Raw genomic sequence first — 19476 nt, forward strand, 5'->3', positions numbered from 1 at the left:
TCCCTCGCTGTCTGCTTCCCGCACTGACTGAGTGCCAGCCGTAAAGTAAAAGCAGAGCACAGCGGTGACGTCACCGCTGTGCCCTGCTTTCCGGCCAGCAGTCAGTGCGGGAAGCAGACGGCTAGGGACCTGATGGACACCGGAATGTGAGTATGTATGGTTTGTCTTTTTTTACATTTACGATGGTAACCAGGGTAAACATCGGGTTACTAAGCGTGGCCCTGCGCTTAGTAACCCGATGTTTACCCTGGTTACAAGCAAACGCATCGCTGGATCGGTGTCACACACACACCGATCCAGCGATGACAGCGGGAGATCCAGCGACAAAAGAAAGTTCCAAACGATCTGCTACGACGTACGATTCTCAGCAGGGTCCCTGATCGCTGCTGCGTGTCAGACACAGCGATATCGTATGGATATCGCTGGAACGTCACGGATCGTACCGTCGTAGCGACAAAAGTGCCACTGTGAGACGGTACCCTAAGACCATGTGGTCGGTCTCTGGCATGCTTGCGTCCACTTCAAAAAGTGGGGGGCTGTATTGAGCAACGTGCTGTGAATGAACTAAGGACAGTGGGCAGCCCAGCACATGGTCGATCCACAGTGTTTCTTCCACTATGTTTCTGCCTTTGTTTTGTCCTCTTCAATAGTCCCCTCAGGAGACTTGAAGCTGTGATTGTCTGACCACTTGTGCTATACATAGCAGTACATCAGCGATGGGCCAGTGTTTACAGCAGGCTTGCAATGATAGCTGGGGTGCTGATGGTCCCCTTGCCTGTCAAGACAGCCAATTGGTGCCCTGCAAGCAAATTCCAGTGGGCAACATGAATAATGTACTTCCTGCTGGCATGTTAAATCCCACTAGTGATTTACAGTGGGATTTAACAGCTGCAGGCAGAACTGCTCCACCTGTGGTTATTCAGGGACATGATTACTGACTGTCAGCCATCATGTGTGGGGAGAGATGTGGGCTTGGTGTGCGAGCCCACATTAAAGGCAGGGACTCAACCTTTGATGCCAATACAAATGGTAGTGAAGAGGTTAAATGTGTATTTATGTAAATTTCAGAGAAGCCCTTTAGCAATGCTCATTTACATCTTGCAGTGTAAGTGCAGTTATTGTTCTACATTAGATGTCCTTACATCCATCCTACACATGGAGATAGACATTCCCATCTTACAGTTTTGCTATCAAGTCTGATAGATGGAACAAACAATACATAAAAAACATTTATTAAGAACAATCACAATAACAAAGTTAAGGCAAATAAATAAAAGTCCAGTTTCACTGTTAGATCTGTTCACTCAATTGGGGGCATCTCCACAGTGATCTCTTCTAGGGTGGCAAGGAAAGATGGAAGACAGCCAGCAGCATCTGGAATAGAAAGTTGTCTTTACTAGTGTAGGAAACCTGTTCACCCCACTACACAATTCAATGGTCTGCAATGACGCCATTAACCTTATAATGGCAGGCAGAAACCTGCACCCCCTCCCTTATAGGCAGCATAAGGCCATGTGCCCACGCTGCTGATTCCATTGCGGAATTTTCCGCAGTAGATTTGATAAATCCGCAGTGCAACACCGCTGCGGTTTTTCCTGCGGATTTATCGCGGTTTCCTCTGCGGGTTTTCACCTGCAGTTTTCTATTGGAGCAGGTGTAAACCCGCAGCGGAATCTGCACAAAGAATTGACATGCTGTGGAATATAAACCGCTGCGTTTCCGCAGCATGTGCACTGCGGATTTCATTTCACATAGGTTTACACTGTACTGTAAACTCATGGGAAACTGCTGCGGACCCGCAGCTGCGGAAACGCTGCGGTTCCGCAGCGTGTGCACATACCCCAAGTAGAAGTACCCCATTGGGTATTCTTGCATCACTCTCCTCTATATTTAAGCGCCCTTCTAACCAGGAGTCATTTATCTCAATCTTTCCACCCCACACACCCAGATCTGCTGTTCTTTGCAGCGTTCCTCACAAGCCACTATCTGGAGACCTGCTCTTCATGGCTGTTCCCTAGACCTGGTGCAGATGCACTGAGCTACAGGTTGTGGACCCCCTGCTGTAAAGAATATATATCTTGCCAGCATCCTTATGTCATGAGGCACCATATCAATTGATTTTATTCTTTAAATATAAACATAAGTTGTTCTTTTGTGGTTTCTGCTCACCACCTGGTGTCTGTTTAGCTATGCCCTCAATTGTCAGGGCATCACTTTGTGACAGATTCCCATTAAAGGGTAAGTTCCGGTTAAATATTAACCCCATCAGCTGTACTTTCTCCTGCTGCTCGTTATAGGTTGCAGCAATGACAGTAACTTTTGGGGGAAAGCTGATAGAGATGCTGCATGGCAGAACAATTTGGCTTTGATTCCTTAAGGCTGGTGTTCACTCTGGGCTTGGTGAAACAAGTTGAGGGGTGACATGGATGCTCCCGATTCAAGAAGATCTGGGACTGAAGTATAATTTTTTTGGGATAAGACACTGCAGGCCACCATGAATTAGATGCCATTGTCTCATCATCTCTTCCCCCCATCCCCCCCCCCCTTCTCCATGTTGCCCATATTGGCAACACAAGTGTGAAGACATGAAGTTGCAGAATTTTGTACAACTTAATGTTGCAAGTTTTTTTTAAATAATTGCACCATAATTCCGGGGCGATTTGGGGCCATCTAACCGGTGGCAGTTACGGCTTTCACCAGATTACAGTGCCCAGTATAAAGGTTGTCAGATCTGCCGCCACCTACATGGATGACCATACCATGACGTGTAGTGTGGTCTCTGCTTTTAGTAGATACCTGAAATGGCAGAAGAGAAACACCTACCTGACTCCCAGCTAAGGGCAGGGATCTCCATCAGTTCTGGCTCCAGACTTAGCAGAGACTCAAACCTTTTAGCATCATTCACATGAACTATAAGCCCGACACCGGCCAGGGAGAGATGACTCAGCTTGTGTTCCTCTGGGACATCGAAGGTTTCAAAATCTGCACACAAAAAAAAAAAAGAAAAAAAAATTTCTATAGCATAGATTAATTTTTGCATAAGCAACTGCCTGCTCAGGTCAGTAAGTCCACTCACTGTATGGCTTTAATGTGGGTGCTTGATATTAGATGTAGTACCAGTAACAATTAACCAACCACCTTCACTGCACATGTGTGGTGCTGTACCCCCCAACATAGCTGCAGAGTCCCACCTGTATGGTGGAGGCCAAGACCACAAGACTGCACTCAGGATCTTTGGCACTTATGGTGTCACATGCAGAGGCCACAGGAGCCTCTGTACATGACACTGACAGTCTGCACCCTCATTCATGGCCGAGTAGGCGCCCAGCTGATATCATTGCCGATATTGCAGAGACTCATCTGTGTCTGTATTAGGCAGATGGTCACAGCAGCTAATAGACACATTAGTAGGAGTGCAACCAAGATGGCCCCAACAACTGCATTTCAAAGGGAATCCGTCACCAATTTTATTGCCTCCTGATCTGAGAGCAGCATGTGGGGGACAGACCCTTACCTGCCTGTAGCTTTGACAAGTGACCCTCCCTATCGGCAGGAGACCACCACTAGGGGAGTAGTAAACCTGATACCATGTAGTCCAACCCTGTTCCCACACCTGATTGACAGCTTTCTGCCTATGCACAGTGTTGTAGCTGAAGTTATACAGAGCTCAGTATTCTATAAATTTTCTGGTCTGCAGACAAACCAGTTTTTCATCTAAACTGCACCAAGTGACATCAATCAGAATCTCTGCCCCCAAATCATGCTGCTCGGATGGGGCAGCACAGACCTGGTGACAGATTCACCAACTCCACACAGCTTTAGGTGCAAGTATTATGATTATCATGCCCAATTTTACTTAAGGGAAGGTGCTGTGATTTTATTGAATCAATTTTTAACAATAAGAAACTTAGACCCCAGTGGCTGAAACAAAAACTATCACTTGCATTTAGGGGTGTAAATGTTGGAGCATGACATAGCCACACCTCAAATGTGGCAGCCCCTAGGCATAAGAACCTGCGGTCACCTTCAGACTGAGTCTCTTGTATTGAGGCTGCTCCTCCTAGCAATGACATGGGCAGGCTCCCTGGGGTGTCCAGGTCACAGCGCCATCTTTGGGTAGCCCACAGTGTATGCTGCACGCTCCATTCCCAGTGCACATGACGACAGGAGCCTGCAGGGAGAGGCAGTGATTGCAGCCCATCAGTATAACTGTACAGGCTGTGATCACCGCTGACCTATGCAGAGCACAGCTGTGGAATCACTGAAGAGAGACAGTTTTCCCACCTACAAAGAATTGAGGTCTAATTTTTTATTGTAGGTGCACTTAAAAACCTTCAGAAAAAAAAAAAAAAAAACACATTGTATGATTATTTTAAGTTAAATTGCATGAAATATGCATTTGATCACCTACCAACCAGAAAGAATTCTGTCTCAGACTCTTTAAGCCCTTCTAACCTGTATTAACTGCACAAGTTAACTCATTACTTGTACAAGAGACACTTGTCCACAGTCACTACAACCTCTCCACCATGGCCAAGATCAAAGAGCTGTCTAAGCACACCATTGTAGACCTGCACAAGGCTGGGAAGGGACACAGGACAATAGACACGAAGCCTGTCGAGAAGGCAACTGTTGGCACAGTTAGAAGAAACAAGATGACTTTCAATCTTCCTTGATCTGAGGCTCCATGCAAGATCTCACCTCATGGGGCAAGGATGATTCTGAGAAAGGTCAGAAGTCAGCCCACAACTACAAGGTAGGACATTCCTTGTCAGTGACCTGAAGAGAGCTGGGAACAGTCTCAAACATTAATGTTAATAGACTATGTAGTCATTGATCCTGCAGGGCACACAAGGTCCCCCTGCTCATGCCAGCACATGTCAAGGCCCATTTGAGGTTAGCCACTGACCATCTGGATGATCCAGAGGAGGCAGTCATGGTCAGATTACACCAATAGAAATTTTTGGTATCAACTCCACTTGTCATGTCTGGAGTAGGAAGAAAGATTAGTACAACTGGAAAAGCACCATCCCAACCATGATGGGGAAGCTTCATACTTTGGGGGGGTGCTTTTCTGCAGACGGGATAGGATGATGGCATCATATTGAAGGGAGGATGGATGAGGTCATGTATTTGATATTTTGTCCAACAACCTCCTTCCCTCAGTAAGAGCATTGAAGATGGGTCGTGGCTGGGTCTTCCAGCATGACAATGACCGAGACAGTCAGGGCAACTAAGGAGTGGCTCCATAAGAAGCATTGCAAGGTCCTGAGTGGCCTAGCCAGTCTCCAGACCTGAACCCAATAGAAAGTCTTTGGAGGGAGATGAAATGCAATAATCCCAGGGACAGTCCCGAAACTAGAGAGATCTGTATGGAGGAGTGGGCCAAAATCCCTGCTGCAGTGTATGCAAACTTGGTCAAGAACGACAGGAAATGTTGACCTCTTAATTGCAAACAAAGGTTTCTGTACCAAATATTAAGTTCTGTTTTTAGTTGTATGAAACACTTATTTCATGCCATAATATGTAAGTTATGTAAAAGTCATACAATGATTCTTTTTATTAGATTCTGTCTCAGGCACTAAAGGGTGCAAGTTTATATGTAGGGGCATTTGTAAAGTGTCTACAAGATCTCTATATATTCTATCCATATGGAACCACTATACCATGAGGAATCTAGGAGCTCAGGGGGGCAAAAGTTATGAGGAAAAAAAAAATAAATAGAAAATATATATATATATATATATATATATATATATATATATATATATATATTTTGTGGGGGGCACACTTCAAAGTGGACAAAAATAGTAGTTACTCACCGATAACGGTGTTTCTCTGAGCCCATGACGGCACCACGGAGAGAGGGGATCCGCCCACCAAGGACAGAAAACCTACAGATAAAAAGGCGGTACCTCTCTCCCGCATCAGTTTGTTTGCAGAGTATAACGGGAACATCAGGTTAATGATCAAAAATGTTACTACATTACTAAACCTTAAATAAAGATACCGCGTGCTTATAGATTATATACATAACTAAACATTTTAAATGTGTGCACACCCACGCGTGAGGGAGGGAATGTACGGGTGCCGTCATGGGCTCAGAGAAACACCGTTATCGGTGAGTAACTACTATTTTCTCTGTCCCCCATGACGGCACCACGGAGAGAATTGCAGAGACTGTCTACATTAGGGAGGGACTACCGCTTCCAGAACCCTTCTACCAAAGGTGGGGTCTGAAGACGAATTTAAGTCCAACCGATAGTGTCTAAAGAAAGTTGAGGGTGAAGACCAAGTAGCAGCTCTACATATCTGGTCTATTGTTGCTCCGGCTCTTTCTGCCCAGGAAGCCGCCATCGCCCTAGTTGAATGGGCTTTAACTTCCTCTGGAGCTGGCATCCCACTTGAGGTATAGGCAAGGTTGATGGCATCTTTGATCCATCTTGCCAACGTACCCTTGGAGGCCTTCTTGCCTTTCCGAGGGCCCTGAAAACACACAAAGAGAGACCCTTCCTCTCTACACTCCCTAGTAGCCTCCAGGTAATGGATGAGACACCTTCTAACATCCAAAGTGTGTAGTGATTTTTCCCCCTCGTTTTTAGGGTTAGGACAGAAGGAGGGAAGAGAGATCTCTTGGGACCTATGGAACCGGGAGGCCACTTTTGGTAAGTATGCTGGGTCAGTTTTTAGCACTACCCTGTCCTCCAATATTAGCGTGAAGGGTGGCCCTGCTGACAAGGCCTGTATATCGCTAATTCTTCGGGCTGAAGTGAGGGCTACCAAAAGGGAAGTCTTAAAGGATAGAATCTTTAAGGGGAGTTCTTTTAAGGGCTCAAAGGGTGCCTTGGTGAGGGCCGTGAGAACTAGATTTAAGTCCCACTGTGGGGCTCTACGTGAGGGTAGAGGCCTAGATCTTTCTGCCGCTTTAACGAATCTGGATACCCAACGATTCTTTGCTAGATTGTAATTAAATAGTGCCCCCAATGCAGCAATATGAACCTTCAGAGTGTTAGTAGCTAGGCCTTTTTCCAGCCCATTTTGCAGAAATTCTAACACTAATTTGAGAGGGATTCCTTCGGAGATTTTTGCCCCTGAGGAAGAGAGGAATTTCTTCCAGATTTTACCGTACTGTCTAGTGGTTGTTAATTTCCTACTTTTTAAGAGGGTTGACACTAGACCTTGGGAAAAACCTTTCTCTATCAGTAACCCCCTCTCAAATTCCAGGCTGTCATGTGTAACCTCGCTACCTGCGGGTGTGATACTGGACCCTGGAACAGGAGATTGGGCAGGTCTGGGAGTATCCAAGGGTCTGTTATGGACATCCTTCTGGCCCAGGAAAACCAAGTTCTCTTCGGCCAGTAAGGGGCAATCAATATCACCCGTGCGCTGTCCTCCCTTATTTTCCTGAGAACCGCTGGTATCAGTGTGGTAGGGGGAAACGCATATGCTAGTTTGTGCTTCCAAGGAATCATGAAAGCATCCAGCGCCACCGGGTTCCCTGCTGGGTTTATGGAACAAAAGGGGGTCACCTTCCGATTTAGATTGTTTGCGAAGAGATCTATTGTCGGAACCCCCCACATCTCCGTTATCCGATTGAATATGGACTGGTTTAGTTCCCATTCCCCCTGTTTTAGGCAGACCCGACTTAGGTAGTCTGCTTTGACATTGTCCACCCCTTTTATGTGAAGTGCCGTCAAAGATGCTAAATTTTCCTCGGCCATCTGTAAGATTGAGTGTGTGACTTCCAGTGGTTGAGAGTGTGTTCCCCCCTGATGGTTTATATAGGCTACTACCACTCTGTTGTCTGAAAACAGTCTTACATGATGTGAGTGAAGGGGTTTTTGGAATTTTGTAAGGGCGAATTTTACTGCCAGTAACTCCCTCATGTTGGAGGATGCCTCTTTTATGTCGTCTGACCATGTCCCCTGAACCACTAGATTGTGTAGGTGAGCCCCCCACCCGAAGGGACTTGCGTCTGTGGTTACCACTTTTGACACTGGAATGACCCACGGTAGACCGCGGGCTAAGTTGCTGTTTTTTGTCCACCAATCTAGCGAGAGAATTGTTTTTAATGAGAAGGTGAACCGACCTTCTAAATTTCCCTTCAGGAAAATTTCTTCCGCCAATGTCTGCCATTGCAGCTGCCTTGTATGTGCCTGGGCCCATTGGACGGCAGAGATGCAAGCTGTCATGGACCCGAGGAGAGACATTGCCTCTCGTAGTGATATAGAGGGGAGATCTCTTGCCCTGGACACTAACCCCACCATCTTTTGGATCTTTTCTTGGGGTAGGCGACATTCCTGGGAGATGGAATCCAATGTGATCCCCAGGTACTCCTGAATCTGACTCGGTATTAGTTTGGACTTCTTCAGATTCAGGAGCCACCCCAAGTTTCCCAAAGAGTCCATAACTAACTGTAGCTGATTTTTGCAATGTTGGGGAGAATTGCCTATTATCAGCAAATCGTCCAGGTATGGGACGATTAGGGTGTTTTGTTTCCTCAGGTCTGCCATGACTTCCGCTATCAATTTGGTAAATACCCTTGGGGCTATTGCGAGACCAAATGGTAGGGCTGTAAACTGGTAATGCTTTACCATCCCTCCTATTTCGATTGCCACCCTGAGGAATTTTTGGAAGTCTTTGTGAATGGGGACGTGGTAGTATGCGTCCTTTAAGTCGAGCACTACCATGAAACAATACGGAAACAACATTTTGATTGCTGTCTTTATTGTCTCCATTTTGAAGGGTTCCACAATCAGGTGTTTGTTTAAATTTTTTAAATTGATAATCGTCCTGAAAGAGCCGTCTGGCTTTTTCCTGAGAAAAATCGGGGAGTAGAACCCTCTCCCTCTTTCTCGGAGGGGAACTTCCAGAAGAACCCCTTTGCCTAGTAGTATTGTGAGTTCCTGTTCCAGAGCTATCCGCTCCTGTGGAGAAGCTCTCTGGGATGTTATCAGGAAGGACGGCTGAGGGAACGTAAGAAATTTGAATTTTAGTCCCGACTGTACCAAATCCAGGATCCAGGCACTGCTGGTTATCTTTTCCCAGGCTGAGAGAAAGAGGGACAACCTTCCTCCCACCTGGGGCAAAAGTTCATTGTGATGGTTTTTTGGGATCGGTGGGGCTTTTGTTGAAGATAAACCCTTTGCTCTTGTTCTTTTTGTCTTCCCATCTGTCCTGCGATCTAGGTGGCTTTCTACGGAAGAATTTTTTACTCCGAAAAGGACGTTTATAAGATGGATATTGTAGGACGGGAAAGGACTTCTTTTTGTCCCCTGCTTTCTCCAAAATGTCATCAAAAGGTAGGGCAAACTTTTTTGACGCTTTAGCGATTGCGACGTCTAATTTAGGTGCTTTTTCCCAAAAGGAGCATGCAGGGTCTTCAAAAGGGTATTTCCTTTTGGGTGTAAGTAGGGCCTTTCTTAAAGGTTTTTTCCACTCTTTATTTATTAAGGCTTGTATTTTGTCATTAAGGGGAAACACCCTTCTTTTTTTCTGCTCCAGTCCACCGAACATTATGTCTTGGACAGATTTTTTGGTGTGGGAATCAGCGAGGCCCATGGTACTTCTGACTGCTTTAATTAGGGAGTCTGTTTCTTCTAATGGGAAACAACTACGACCTTTCTGAGAAGAGGATGATGAAGAGGACGATGAAGAAGAATCGGAGGAATTTGAACTAATCTCCCCACTATCTGAGGGACTAGAGTCAGATATAGGGATGCCTTGTTTAATTTTTTTTACGTTTTTTCCCCCCCTGGAGAGACTTAAAACTCAGGTGGAAGATACCTTTAATTAATGTTTTTAGCTCTGTGGCGAACCCTGGAAGCCCTTCACATAGAGTCTCTTCTATACAAGATTTACATAATCTTTTTTCCCAGGAGGCAGGTAAATCTTCTTTACAAAGGGCGCAAATCCTATGTTTGGACTTCCCTGCGCTCTTCCTTCCCTAAAACAACAAAAGAAAGGTAGGCTCTATTAGCCGGAGCATTCACGGAGATCACTCACCACCTGTGTACCCTCAGTACCGGTTGTGGATGGTCCGTATCGACAGTATGATGCTCCTTCGATCCGGATGCAGCACTAGAATTTTTGCTGTGCTGAGATCCAGACCGTGCTCCAGTTGTACGCCGTTGGACCTGAGAGGTAACTTGCCCCTGCTGCCGGCGTTTTTGCTGCTGCGGTGCCTGCGTTTGCTGCGCTGGTGAGTCCTGGAATTCAGGGTCACTCATGGCTGAGGAACGCTGGCTGTACTCCAATAGAGCAACTAGCCAGGAAGATAGTACTCATTTAAATAGTTAGTGCGCCGGTTTCGCGCGCTCCTCGCCGCTGGATTTGCGCATGCGCGAATCCCAGCATGCACCGCGCCGTCCCAGCAAGCTCTGCGCCGCCCAGAATGCCCTGCTCCAACCAGCAGGCATTGCGGCACCCGCGCATGCGCGATACCAACCCGGAAGTGCGGCACCATGCCGCTGATGCTTCCTGGAGCGCTGTTCACGCGCGCATTGTCGCGCCGTGCACCACCTTATGGAGGGACCCCTCACCGTGGCTTTCGCGGTTGTGTGCCATGTGGAACCCTCACTAGTGAGGATTCCTCTAGGAGCCGCAGCGCTGCTGCTGCAGCCCCCCGCTCACCCTAGAGACCTACTGATCCCAGCGGTGGCGCATCGGGTGGCCCAGCCTAGCCGAGGCAGGGAACCCCCGCTGCCTGAACCGGTCTGACTGGCCCCGGAATCCAACGACGATCTGAGGTAAGATCTGCTGCAGGTCCCGTCAAGGACAGGAAACCAAACTGATGCGGGAGAGAGGTACCGCCTTTTTATCTGTAGGTTTCCTGTCCTTGGTGGGCGGATCCCCTCTCTCCGTGGTGCCGTCATGGGGGACAGAGAAACAGGGTCACATGGCCATGGGAGCAGAGGTGTAAGACATGACCCCTGCTCTGTCCACTTCTATGGGAGCAGTAATAGTTGACAGATTGATGGGGGGGGGGGGGGGGTTAGATACACAGTATGCAAGAAGTAGTCTCATCATGTGGCTACAATTAGCCCTGTATCTGATCCCAGAATGTGATACTCCATGCCATACCTCCAACCCCGCCTTATGATACAGCCAGCAGCACTAACAGAATCAGCACTGCCAGCCATCCTCAGCAACATCACTTCCCAATATTACTTTGCAGTCCAACAAAATGGCTCTGCACAGTGATCCTAAACTTCACTTCCTGGGGGTTTGCAAAAAGGATGAACAGGCGCACACCCCAACAACATTAACTCCAGTCGTAATGTGATCTACTTCTACATTAAGTTGTCATTGCAAATTTCAGCAGCTGCTCCCCCTAGTGTTTAAGAGCAGAACTACCAAAACTAACCCTTTCACGACATGTGCCGTACTATTACTGCGCATGCCGTGTCTCCCCCTTTGATGGGGGCTCTGGCAGTGAGCCCACATCAGTGTCGCGACATGTCAGCTGTTTTGTACAGCTGACATGTGCGCGCAATAGCGGCGGGTGAAATCGCTATTCACCTGCCGATATTAACCTGTTAAATGCCGCTGTCAAACGCTGACAGCGGCATTTAACTACCGCTTACAGCCGGGCGGAAATGAGCGCATCGCTGACCCCTGTCACATGATCGGGGGTCGGCGATGTGTCAGGACAGTAACCATAGAGGTCCTTGAGACCTCTATGGTTACTGATGCAGGCTTGCTGTGAGCGCCCCCCTGTGGTCAGCGCTCACAGCACACCTGCATTTCAGCTACATAGCGATCTGATGATTGCTGCTATATAGCTGAGCCAATCCAGTTGTGCTAGCTTCTAGCCTCCCATGGAGGCTATTGAAGCATGGCACAAGTAAAAAAAAAAAAAAAAAAAAGTTTAATATGAAAAATATAAAAGTTTAAATCACCCCCTTTCGCCCCATCCTAAATAAAAAAAAAAACAAAAAAAAAAAACAAACCTACACGTATTTGGTATCGCCGTGTTCAGAATCGCCCGATCAATAAAAAAAAAAAAAAAAGCATTAAAGGGAACCTGTCACCACGTTTTTGGAAGATGGGATAAAAATAGCGTTAAATAGGGGCAGAGGTGGGCGTTACATTAGTGTGTGTGTTATGCGTTTATTACCCACCTAAGTTGCCGAAATAACTTTGCAAAGTCTCCGTTTTCGCCTGTCAATCAGGCTGGTCAGGTCACATGGGCGTGGTGTCTTCACCCAGATTTGGCGTAGTTTTCCGTTGGTGGCGTAGTGGTGTGCGCATGCCCAAAGTCCGGAATCCTCTTCCAGGGGATTTAAAATAGCGCGGTGTTCGTTATTGCATTGGTGATCGGTGGGCGCGGCCATCTTCCTTTGGCCGCGCGTGCGCAGAAGCGGCGCTCTGCTGGCCGCGGCTTCAGGAAAATGGCCGCGGGATGCCGCGCGTGCGCAGATGGATATCGCGGCGGCCATTTTCCTGAAGCCGCGGCCAGCAGAGCGCCGCTTCTGCGCACGCGCGGCCAAAGGAAGATGGCCGCGCCCACCGATCACCAATGCAATAACGAACACCGCGCTATTTTAAATCCCCTGGAAGAGGATTCCGGACTTTGGGCATGCGCACACCACTACGCCACCAACGGAAAACTACGCCAAATCTGGGGGAAGACAACGCCCATGCGACCTGACCAGCCTGATTGACAGGCGAAAACGGAGACTTTGCAAAGTTATTTCGGCAACTTAGGTGGGTAATAAACGCATAACACACACACTAATGTAACGCCCACCTCTGCCCCTATTTAACGCTATTTTTATCCCATCTTCCAAAAACGTGGTGACAGGTTCCCTTTAACCTGATCGCTAAACAGCGTAGCGAGAAAAATTAGAAACGCCAGAATTAATGTTTTTTTGGTTGCTGCAACATTGCATTAAAATGCAATAACGGGCGATCAAAATAACGTATCTGCACAAAAGTGATATTAAAAACGTCAGCTCGGCATGCAAAAAATAAGCCCTCACCCGACCCCAGATCACGAAAAATGGAGACGCTTCGGGTATTGGAAAATGGTACTTTATGCTAAGTTTTGAATTTTTTTTTTATTTTTTTTTTTCCCACCACTTGGATAAAAAATTACCTAGACATTAGGTGTCTATGAACTCCTAATGACCTAGAGAATCACAATGGCAGGTCAGTTTTAGCATTTAGTGAACCTAGCAAAAAAGCCAAACAAAAAACAAGTGTGGGATTGCACTTTTTTTGCAATTTCACCGCACTTGGAATTTTTTTCCCGTTTTCTAGTAAAAGACATGGTAAAACCAATGGTGTTGTTCAAAAGTACAACTCGTCCCGCAAAAAAGCCCTCACATGGCCAAATTGACGGAAAAATAAAAAAAAGTTATGGCTCTGGGAAGGAGGGAAGTGAAAAATGAAAACGCAAAAACGAAAAAGGGCCGTGACTTGAAGGGGTTAAAATCATTAAACAATATTTTTTTTTTTAATTAACACAAGTTCTTTACATTTTTCTTCAATTATTGAAAAAAAAACAATTGATAACACCTTGCCTTTAAATTTAAAGGCAATAGGTACAGCAAGTTGTAGAAGAGTTACCTTCAGGATTGTAGGGATGAAACTTCTCGATCTCGGGGTACTGCTGCGCATCTGTCTTAACACAACTGCCAGACACCTAGTTGGGAACAGAAACCAGATCACAAACTTATGGAGCCAGAATTTGCAGTTAGTCTTGATACAAAATCTGAAAATGCATCACCCAAGCCTCGTGGCCATACACCTTCTACAGTGTGTTGGGCTAGCAGCCATCTCTCCCAACAAACAGAGGAGCACTTGTTCTATGGAGAGGGGGAGAATCCGATGCCCCCAATTTGTGCCTAGAGAACAAGGAGCGAGTATTGGAACTCATCCTGTCCAATCTCCATCAACAATTGTTATGGCCACCAGGAGAGATTGCTAGATTAGCCAATTAGCATTTTTAGAGCCAACAATGGGACTTCTGATAGTAAAACCTGCCATGACCTTACTGCTGACGCCTCCCATGGCACTGTAGGACTATGTGCATTATACAGAAAAATGGGCACCATCAGAGTTCAGTGCTGCACTCACACATACCTGTTTCACAGATGGCGCAGGCACTTGTTGGTCTCCCTTCAGAGGCTGAGCATTCTTCTGCTTCATTACTTGCTTGTTGACATTTCCTAGAGCTTTTCTTGCGATTTTCCCTCTTGATGCAGAGCCGTGCACTTTGCCCTGGTGGCTTTTGACAAGCGACTTTCCTGTAGGCAAAGACAGATAGTTTGAGGACCATTCTGACAACATCAGAGGTACAGGCAAACGTCTTCCAATACACAAGGAACAGAGTCATGTCTCCCTGGATGTCAAGTGTTCTAGTAATCGAAGCAGCCAACCCTCATGCCCAAACTGAGTGCAGAAAGGACCAAGTGGCCCCAAAAACATGGAGTGCCACTGTAACCCCTTACCAACACTATTTACAGTTCCATCATGCCAAATCCCTGGCTTCTTGCTTGGCAGATAGCTGTGATATTCACCCATCATCTGCTTCTATTAGCCAGATGTCAGCTTGTCAGAGATGGACGGCGGCATTAACAGCGAAGACAGAGCAGGAGTGTCCCATGTGCCCATCTGTGTGTCCCTGAAATGCACTGGTGGTCTGCCATATATGCCGGGAAGAGGGTCTGCTGAAGATCTCAGTGCCTGTCAGTCCTCCTGTGAATGCCGGCCATATACTGCACATAACACAAGTCAGAGGATTCTGTGTTCAAGTCCCAAGGGGACTAAGGGGGGGGGGGGGGGTGAAGAAACTTAAAGTCACTCTTGCACCATTTCAAAACATGGTAGTTACTTCTGTGAAAGTCCAATCAAGATTTAAAAAAAAAAAAAAAAAAAAATTGAGTTAATTTTGGAAGAATTAAAGTACATAGTTAGAAAGGGGTTAAATTCTACCACTTCTAGGAAAATTGAAGCCTTTTGTTGACTTTGTGGCATCCAAATAAGAGGGGTAGTGGAATAAAGACCCTATAGTGTAGAGATCAGGGGTGGTCTCAGAACTCCGACTAATCTAGGAGACAGTACAGGTTTACATCTGCATCAGGCAAGTTATAGAGGTAGAACCCTGGCAGTAATGGGAGCAGGCCGGCCGGGTTCAGCTGATAAGGAGGCCCCAACTCAACAACACAGCCTTAAATAATCTCTCCTATCAAAGTTTACTCTTCATATATTAGTCATCAGATTATACAGTGCAGTGTACTTACTATTGCTCATTTTGTCTTTCTACCCAGATAATTCTTCTCTGCTCTACGTAGATACAGGAAGTCACTTGTCCCTGCATTTATCATTTCCCCCTCTTCAACTCCTGACCCAGCCAGGGACTTTTGCAGTGATGACTCATGCAGTGACCACAGAATACCTGTTTCTACATTGAGCCACATCAATTTTTAGTCATGAGATGTCACTTGTAAGTGCACAACGCTATATATTATGATGGTTGCAATATATTTAGAGAACATCTCTGATGGGAGTGCAGAAGTCGAAGTTCATTAGGAGGTGCACTCCTATAACTTCTGGTGAGGCGCCCCCTAGTGATAACGAGCAGCTAATGTGTCAAGTTCATGGAAAGTTGAGACTTCCAGCTGGCTTTACCATGTCCTGTCCATGCTCCACCCACTTGGCAGAGTTGGCCGAGACAGGTGTGAAAGTGTTTAGGAGTCAAAGCTTTTGAACATTAAGTTGAATAAAAGTTTTGACTTAGAAAGTCTTAAGCTGGAAATGTCTTCTACACCTTGCTGAATTGGAGCCAGATTGGCTGTTCCCTTTAGAGACCCACTTACCGGCACCTAATTGTTGTGCACGGTCTTTGGACGACAGCGCAGCATTAACATCACTGTTCTCCTGGTCGATGTAGATCACGGTTGCCATTATAGTCAGATTCTGCAGGCAAAGATAGGAGAATGAGCCATGTTTCATGGTACAAGATAGCAACAAGTTAGTGTGCTCCTTAGCACCCCCTGTACAATCAGCCATCAGCTAGAGGAGCCCCTTACAGAGCCGGTCCTGGTCTATAGCATGAGCTCAGGAGAGGAAGCCATGCCTTGTGAGCAGGTGCCAGCTCTTATACTGCCGATCCTCCTACAGATAAAGGCCTTCACCTACAACTTTGGCAATCTACCCAATAAAGAGAACCTGACAGATCCATAGCAGGCATGTCTTACACTGCAGCAGTGGTCACCCATCAAACAGCGGTAGACAAAAATGTTGCAGACTCATAATAAGTCCCAAATATGGCCGCATGGTAATTACCTGATACTAATGTGAAAGACGTCCCCTGCCTCGACGCGCGTTTCAGCATCTGCCTTCGTCAGGGGCCAAAATGCATCCAGGGGACATCTTCCACATTTGTAACAGGTAATTACCATGCAGCCATATTTGGGACTTAATGAGTCTGCAGCACACATTTTTGTCTACCTCTGATTATGAAGCATCTGCCCAGGCCATCTGCACTAGCACTTTAGTTGTCTACTTCTACATATGAATATACCTATTATACTACTATTCCACCATTTTTCTTTCAGTTGTGGTATTGATATATATGATTATTTTGGCTATATGAATTTGCCCTTGATCGAGCATTTCATATAATTCTCATGTGTCACTATTTTGTAATCAATTTTGTCATCCCCGGTACAGTGCCCTTTCTTTGTTATTTTGTTCCCCCTCTACCCCACGTTGTTGCATATCCTTTAATAAATATTACTATTTACCAAATCATTGAACAGCATTTTGGTTTTTTCATGATTGCATTTTCCAAGTTGTCCATTTGGTAGACAAGTGGTGATTGTTAAGAAATTCCCCTTTTTTCCCTGATTTATTTATATGTATACCATACCTTGCCTTGAGATTTGTGTCTTCATTAAGACATGCACAACACCAGTATTAATCAGCCCAAGCGATTGTTGGGTGGATACGCACCAAGCCACTGCCGAAGGGGGAAATCCTGCCAGATGCCACCAGCCCACTGCACTGGAATACAGGATAGATTATGGGGTCTAATCACCTGACTCCTCAGTGGGTTGACCTCTAGCGGCAAGGACCCCACATTACTGCAATAAGTAGACAATCTCTCACCAGGCTTTTGTTACCTAATCTGAGAGCAGCATAGTGTACAGAGACCCTGATTCCTGTCAGGTGTCACTTCCTGTAGTTTATAAAGTCACTGTTTTACCAGCAGGAGATTCTCTAGATGACTAGTAAACCTGCTGTCACGTAGTCCAGCCACCGATGGCAGCTTTGTGTACACTGCATAGTCTGGAAGCTGCCAGTGGTGGGGCCGGGGTTATACTCAGTATTCAGAGAACTGCTGCAGATATAACAGTTTAAGCAAGAATGTACCAAGCAAACCAGTAAGTGGCAGCAGCGGAATCAGGGTCTCTGCACCTGCATTATGCCGCTGTTTCCCTATAAGGGTGAAGTCACCAAGCAGGGCTTTATGAGCTAGAAGCCACGGATCTAGACTGGAGGGGCCTGGTGCAACAGAGCCTTCATGCCAGAGTTCTGACAAAAGCTTTGACAAATGACAAAGTTTAAGCTCAACTGAGCCAACATTTTGCAACTCTGCAGTCAGGTCAGTTTCTGCCAGCTCCAACAGGATGTGCAGAGGTGGCACAGGCATGGCATCAAGTGCAGGACAAGCAGCGCCATTCACTACAAGTCTTACTACAGCAGGGGCTGGAGTAGGATTTATGGCATGGTGCACTGATCATGAAGAGGCTTGTGCCTCATGCACCAGGACACCCCTTCTTCAAGGCCAGCATGAACAACACTGGTCTTCATGTATTTAACAGTATGTGATTCATCTGGCCTAGCACTGACTGTAGAAATAGGGACATGAGGAGAGTCAGGTTTCCATCTAACCCTAGAAAAACCGGGAGAAGAGCAGCTCGTCATTTAGCCCCGTGCTATATCACAATCTACCACTAGATGGCGCCTACAGAACATGTATGAAATCCTATGTACAAGGCTCCCCCTAGCGGTGTCTAGCAGCAGCGCAGACTAGAGCAAACCAAACTACAACTAACATTGCAACGTTACAGCTCCTGGCAGCAAGACACGGACATTATATCATAGGCGGACATGCTGGGAGTTGTAGTTTCATAGCAGCCGACAAGCCAACGCCTGCCATTTAATGGCGACAATAGTACCCCATAACACAAGCTCAAACCGCCCCCCACCAGCAGCGTAACAGCAAAGGAAGACGGTAACGTGTTTACAACAGGTAATAAGACATCCTGACTGCTCCACCGGAGAGCTGAGCGGGCACCGACTATTAACACGGGAAGGCCGCCCATCCCCCCCAAACCTTTCCCGTTCCCTCACCTACCGAAACCGCCAACATAAAAACGCGACGCGACTGACCTGACGAGCGCCAGCACCAGCTTTTAAACCGCACGGCGCGTCCTCATTGGTCGCTGTCCCGCGCCTTTGTAATCTGATTGGCTAATGGACGGCTCGTTCTTATTGGCTGGAGACAAGTGACGCACTTACCTGCAATGGCGCCCCTGGTGGTCACTGTGTGTAAGGAGGCGCTGGCTGCTGCGTTATAGCGGGAGACGTTATGGGACTTTATCCCTGCTGTGTTTCCTATGGTTTAATTGGATCCAAAAAAAAAAATTGGAGCATGCTCAGTTTAAAAAAACAGAATCCGTCGCCGCATTCTGTCATTTGAAGGATCCGGCGCCCATAGGCTTCCATTCTAGCAAAGGCCGGAAGGTGCTGGATCTGGCGCTGTCCAGTTTTTCACCACAGACAAAAAACGTTACTGTGTATGTTTTTTGTTCCAGACGCCGTAAAACCAATTTTCGCCGAATCCGGCGAAAAACGGATGAAACGTGTGGCCATCCAGCATTAATACAAGTCTACGAGAAAAAAACAGATGCGGCTGCAAATTTTACCAGATCTGTTTTTTTCAAAATTCGCCGGATTGAGCCTGACGACGAAAACCTGATGTGGGTTTCCCTGTGCCCCTGCTGGGCTCTTCATAATATCTTGTGGTTATAATGGAGGAGGGGCATCTGCCGGCATGTGTATTCCCAGCTGGGGACACCGGTGTTCTCTGTACAGGAGACCGCTCTGTGTTCAGAGCTGCGAGTGGATTTACCAGTAAAGGTACCTTCACACTGAACAACTTAACAACGATAGCGATCCGTGACGTTGCAGCGTCCTGGCTAGCGATATCGTTGTGTTTGACACGCAGCAGCGATCAGGATCCTGCTGTGACATCGTTGGTCGGAGCTAGAAGGCCAGCACCTTATTTCGTCGCTGGATCACCCGCTGACATCGCTGGATCGGTGTGTGTGATGCGGATTCAGCGATGTCTTCACTGGTAACCAGGGTAAACATTGGGTTACTAAGCGCAGGGCCGCGCTTAGTAACCCGATGTTTACCCTGGTTACCAGTGTAAATGTAAAAAAACCCAAACACTACATA

The 19476-nt window shown here is 46.7% G+C and overlaps 1 protein-coding gene across 4 annotated transcripts; it reads right to left on the minus strand.

The window, feature by feature from the left end:
* Positions 1-1216: 1216 nt before the first annotated feature.
* On the minus strand, positions 1217-18462 carry PTTG1 (PTTG1 regulator of sister chromatid separation, securin). 4 transcript variants are annotated; one of them, XM_077266117.1, is made up of 7 exons: positions 18371-18397; positions 16880-17013; positions 15825-15924; positions 14089-14252; positions 13573-13648; positions 2824-2982; positions 1217-1374 (listed from the first exon to the last, which is right to left on the minus strand). In XM_077266117.1, the coding sequence occupies exons 3-7, from the start codon at positions 15910-15912 to the stop codon at positions 1301-1303; spliced, it is 561 nt and encodes a 186-aa protein (XP_077122232.1). In that variant the 5' UTR covers positions 15913-15924; positions 16880-17013; positions 18371-18397; the 3' UTR covers positions 1217-1300. The 4 variants fall into 4 exon arrangements, with proteins under 4 accessions (XP_077122232.1, XP_077122231.1, XP_077122230.1 ...); XM_077266116.1 differs by lacking the exons at positions 16880-17013; positions 18371-18397 and adding an exon at positions 18406-18462; XM_077266115.1 differs by lacking the exon at positions 16880-17013 and having other exon boundaries at positions 18371-18419.
* Positions 18463-19476: the final 1014 nt, after the last annotated feature.

Source organism: Ranitomeya variabilis, chromosome 5, assembly GCF_051348905.1.
Source record: "Ranitomeya variabilis isolate aRanVar5 chromosome 5, aRanVar5.hap1, whole genome shotgun sequence".
In the NCBI taxonomy this organism is placed as follows: Eukaryota; Metazoa; Chordata; class Amphibia; order Anura; family Dendrobatidae; genus Ranitomeya; species Ranitomeya variabilis.